The 5,010-nt window shown below is 53.8% G+C and overlaps 1 protein-coding gene across 1 annotated transcript in view; it reads right to left on the reverse strand.

Moving 5' to 3' along the window:
- The window catches only part of DNAH3 (dynein, axonemal, heavy chain 3), a 219,115-nt gene that overhangs the window by 146,390 nt on the left and 67,715 nt on the right, over positions 1–5,010 (reverse strand). Inside the window, exon 19 of the mRNA XM_014535835.1 lies at positions 4,682–4,773. Coding sequence (XP_014391321.1) covers positions 4,682–4,773 — 92 coding nt within the window. The remainder of the gene's footprint in view (positions 1–4,681; positions 4,774–5,010) is intronic.

Here is a 5,010-nt window from a genome sequence, read left to right on the forward strand (position 1 = left end):
GCCCACGCGGCCCACGCCAGGTGACCCCATGTATTGGCCTAATGGACAGTGACCAGCCTGAGGCGACATCAGGCGGCTCTGCTGGGAGGCGGCCTGGACGCTGGCTGGGCTTTCAGCTCTGCTGGAGTCCCCGCTGCCCCTGTCAGAGCTGGGTCGCGGGAGAGGGCACTTTGGGACCCGAGGAATGTAACTCCATGAAATAAAGTCTTCAACCACATCTCCTCCTCCCGTGGGGGCCCTGGAAATGCTTTTCCAGCGGAGCCCCAAGGACCCCACTCCCACTAGGGACAGAGAGATGGAATTCTGGGTGACAGTAACCAATGTCCCCATGAGAGCCACTGTTCTAACCGGTAACGCAGATCTCCTTTCCCACGGCTGTTTCCTCCTGTGCCCAGAACTACTCTCGTCCTCCTTATGTGCATCTTGGAATTATGTTCATTTATGTGATGGCTTTTGCTCTACCTCCTGTTCTTACCTTTAAAAAACAACTACTGCTATTTCCCTGCTATGCTGGGTCCACCCACCATGGCCCCTGCTCCCAGGAAAGGGTGGGGGGAGAGAAGGGACAGTCCACCCCCATGGCCCCTGCTCCATGGGAAAGGGGGGGGGAGAAGGGGACAGTCCACCCCCATGGCCCCTGCTCCATGGGAAAGGGGGGGGGGAGAGAAACAGTCCACCAACCATGGCCCCTGCTCCATGGGAAAGGGGGGGAGAGAAGGGACAGTCCACCAACCATGGCCCCTGCTCCATGGGAAAGGGGGGGAGAGAAGGGGGACAGTCCACCCCCATGGCCCCCTCCATGGGAAAGGGTGGGAGAGAAGGGACAGTCCACCCCCATGGCCCCTGCTCCCGGGAAAGGGGGGGAGAGAAGGGACAGTCCACCAACCATGGCCCCTGCTCCATGGGAAAGAGGGGGAGAGAAGGGACAGTCCACCCCCCATGGCCCCTGCTCCCGGGAAGTGGGGGGGGGGAGAAGGGGACTGTCCACCCACCATGGCCCCTGCTCCCAGGAAAGCGGGGGAGAGAAGGGACACACTCCCTTTTTCCTGCTTCCACACGGAGGTCTGGGTCCTATGCCCCGCGGTGGACAGACAATGGGAAGCCAAGTCCATGGAGGGGAAGGAGTAACCCCTCTCTCGGCCTCAGCGATGCTTTCCTGCCACCCTTGACTGCAGAGGAGACCACGCGGTCTTTACTGACAGGTCAGCCCGAGGCCTCAGCGGGGGAGCCTGAGCCAGGCCTAGACGCGGGGTCCTCTGACCCCTAACGGGCGTTTCCTCCTCGCACACTGTGGCGTCTACCCTCTCAGCCGAAGGGGGCCACTAAGCAGAGCTGAGGCCCAGATAACGCTGGACAGTGACCGAGGCCCTCCGCAGCGCGGCCATCATCCTGAATGCCTTCTTGGGAGACGGCCACAGTGAGTGTGCATTTAGGGGATGATTCATAAAGGCGGTGCCAACCCAGGTGAGTATGAGAAGCAGAGGCTGGCTGTGTGGCTGTGACCAAGTCCCTCGAAAGGCCTTAGGTCCCCATCTGTCCAAATGAGGGTTTGCTGGTGAAATGAAATAAAATAAAATGCTTGCAAACCATCTGACTTTTACTTATGCAAATAATTGCACAGGGGAGGGATTAACCAGCTTGGGAGTCCATGAAGTCTATCAAGAATTGACCTTACCCAGCTCAGCAGGCGTAGCTCAGTGGTTGAGCATTGACCTATGAACCCAGAGGTCATAGTTCAATTCCTGGCCCAGGCACATGCCCGGGTTGTGGGCTCGATCCCCATTGAGGGGTGTGCAGGAGGCAGCTGATCTATGTTTCTCTCTCATCATTGATGTTTCTATCTCCCTCTCCCTTAATAAATCAAATCAATAAAAATATCAAATTAAACAAAATATATATAAAAAGGACTGACCTCACCCAAGTGTGCTAAAGCAGCTCCTGGCGTGGGCTGTGGCAGAGTGCACGAGTGCAGGACAGCGGGGCCAGGAACCACCACGCCTCTCGCAGAGGGCGTAGCTGCGAACAGGTTGGTTCAGTTACCTGCCCATCTCATCACCTCGCAGCAACGCTAGTCACCTGTCTACAGGCAAGGGGACGAGGCACAGAGGCCAACCACGTGGCAGGTGTCGGCACAGCTGGATGTGCCACAGCTGGATGCTGGTGTGAGGGGCAGAGTTGTGGCGTGTCTGCTCAGTCTGCCTCCTTCCAGGGGCTTGCTTTGCAGGTGAAGGGAGTGGCTAACCAGCCAGGCTGGGCTCCAGGTGTGGTTCTCTCAGTGACTAGCTGTGACCTCTGACTAGTTATGGACTCTCTAGTCAATTTATTTCTTCCTCCGTAAAATGCAAATAATAATATTAGCTAGAATAGGTGGTTGTTGTGATGGTAGGTTGGTTAATATTTATCCGTGCTTGGTGCAGCATAAATGTGCAACAGCTGGTATTTCTTGGAAACATTTTACTGAGGGAAAGAGGCCCTTTAGCACAAGAAGCAGCAGGACAGCAATGCTGGTATTGGGGGCTCTGTTCCAACTCTGGCCAGTCCAGTGACCAGGCGTGGCCTCCCAGGTGATGGGCTCACAAATCCCAGCTGGGCGGGCCATGGTGGGTGTCACTCCCAGGCCCCTGACTGCTTCAGTGACAGGCTGACCTTTGTCCTAAGCAGGCCCCGCCCAGTTTCTGGGCACCCAGGGCAACGCCTTTGAAATGCCTCCCTGCAGTCCCCTCAAGTGCACCCCCTCAGGACAGCGGAGCCTGACTGTCCTGTCACTGACCGCCTTGCTCCCTCCCCCTCCACGCAGCCTCCCCTGTGGCCTCCTAATTCCATGAGCACAAATGCAGCTGCAAATCTCCTGCTGGGAGCATTTTCTCAGTCTGTCCAGGTCTTGCTTCCAGGCGTGCCCTCTGTTTGGCTCAGATAAACTCTAATCAACTCTTATAATAAACTCTTACACTGACAGTTGCCAGGGGTGACAGTTGCCAGGGGTGACAGTTGCCAGGGGCATCGGAACATTCGGGAGGCAGAGACCCTTGGGGGCCTGGGAGCACTTTGGAGGGTGGGTGCTGCGTGTGGGGAGAGAGTCCCAGTCCAGCAGGGGTCACAATTGCCCGGAGCAGCCTTGCCCATCCCAGATATAATGGGAACCAATATGTCACTTTAAAGTTAAAAAAGTAAAAAGAAACAAGTGAAATTAATTTTAATAAATTATTTTCTGTATCTCAATACATCTAAATATCTTCCTAACACATACTCCATTTTAAAATTTATTAGATAGTTTGCACTGTTTTTCTTAGTGAGTTTGACATCAGCCTGTATTTTATACCTCCAGTACATCTAATTCAGAATCACTCCATCTCAAGGGCTCAATAGCTATCTGTGGCTAGTGGCTCCCCCACAGACAGTGCTAACCGGGACTGTTGCAGGGCCACCCCCCAAATTTCTGATTTGCAGACACGGGTGGGCATGGGGATGTGCATTCCTAACCAGCCCCCAGGTCCCGACAGTGCAGCTGGACGACATTCTGGGAACCATGTGTATAGGTTAGACCTGAACCCAGCTGCCTGACAGTCCTCTGCAGCCCAGGACATGCAGCGCCTCCTCATCCATCACCCTGAGTGTGGAGACACTAACAGGGTCCTGAGAATCTCTGGTACTAAACATAGCAATTCACACAGTACACATCCTCCCTCACACGTACACATCCTCACTCACACGTACACAGCCTCACTCACATGTAAACATCCTCACTGACACAGTAAACATCCTCATTCACATGTACACATCCTCACGCGCACGTAAACATCCTCACTCATACAGTACACATCCTCACTCACACGTACACATCCTCACTCACATGTACACAGCCTCACTCACATGTACACATCCTCACTGGCACAGTAAACATCCTCACTCACACAGTATACATTCACACTGACACAGTAAACATCCTCACTCGCACGTACACATCCTCACTTGCACGTACACATCCTCACTCACATGTACACATCCTCAATCACACGTACACATCCACACTCACACGTACACATACTCATTCACAATACACATCCTCACTCACACAGTACACATCCTCCCTCACACGTACACATCCTCACTCACATGTACACATCCTCTCTCACACGTACACATCCTCACTCACACGTACACATCCTCCCTCACATGTATACATCCTCACTCACATGTACACATCCTCACTCACATGTACACATCCTCCCTCACACGTACAAATCCACACTCACACGTACACATCCTCACTCACACAGTATGCAATCTTCAGGGCGTTTGGAGAAGGAGAGGGAGCATGTGACTCTGTTTTTGACCAGATTCCATGGAACTTAGCGGGAAGAGAGGTACCTCTGATTGTTGTTGTTGGGTAAAGAGGGTGATACTGAGGCCCCCTAAGGGTAAGCGGCTGTACCAAAGTCAGCCTGAGAGAAGCGGGCTCTGGGCTCTGGTTCAAGAAACTTTTAACCTAAATTTCTCTTTGAACTAAAAATTTTCAAGTCAGTAAAAGGAAAGGTCCTCCTGGCCAGTCACCAGAGGGGAGGCTGCCCTCATGTCCAGGGGGCAGGAGGGAGCCGCCTGCGGGAGGCAATTGGGGGTTGGGGGTGGGGTGGGGTTCACAGGCCCTCTGATCACTCACTCCCTGAAGAAAGGGGCACCTTACTTGTCAATGAATTTGCTGAATCCATATTCCAGCATATTGGCCAGGCATGTCGTATCCGTGGGCTTTATTTCACAGCCAACAATCTCACTAATCTGCAAAGAGATGAGAGTCCGTGTTTATGGTTCACACCAGCGCTGCCCAGTTGACATGGGAGGAGGGAAGTACTCCTGCCCCCTGGCCCCTTCCCGCAGCCACAGGCACTGCTGAGCGGGAAGTGTGCCTGGTTGGCCTGGATGGATTTTCCCATTTAATGTAACATGTTTAAATAGCTGCTCGTAGCCAGTGGCTGCAGAATGGGCGGTGCCGTCTAAGGATCTAGGCAGCCAGGG

The sequence above is a fragment of the Myotis brandtii genome, unplaced genomic scaffold, assembly GCF_000412655.1.
Source record: "Myotis brandtii unplaced genomic scaffold, ASM41265v1 scaffold152, whole genome shotgun sequence".
Classification (NCBI taxonomy): domain Eukaryota; kingdom Metazoa; phylum Chordata; class Mammalia; order Chiroptera; family Vespertilionidae; genus Myotis; species Myotis brandtii.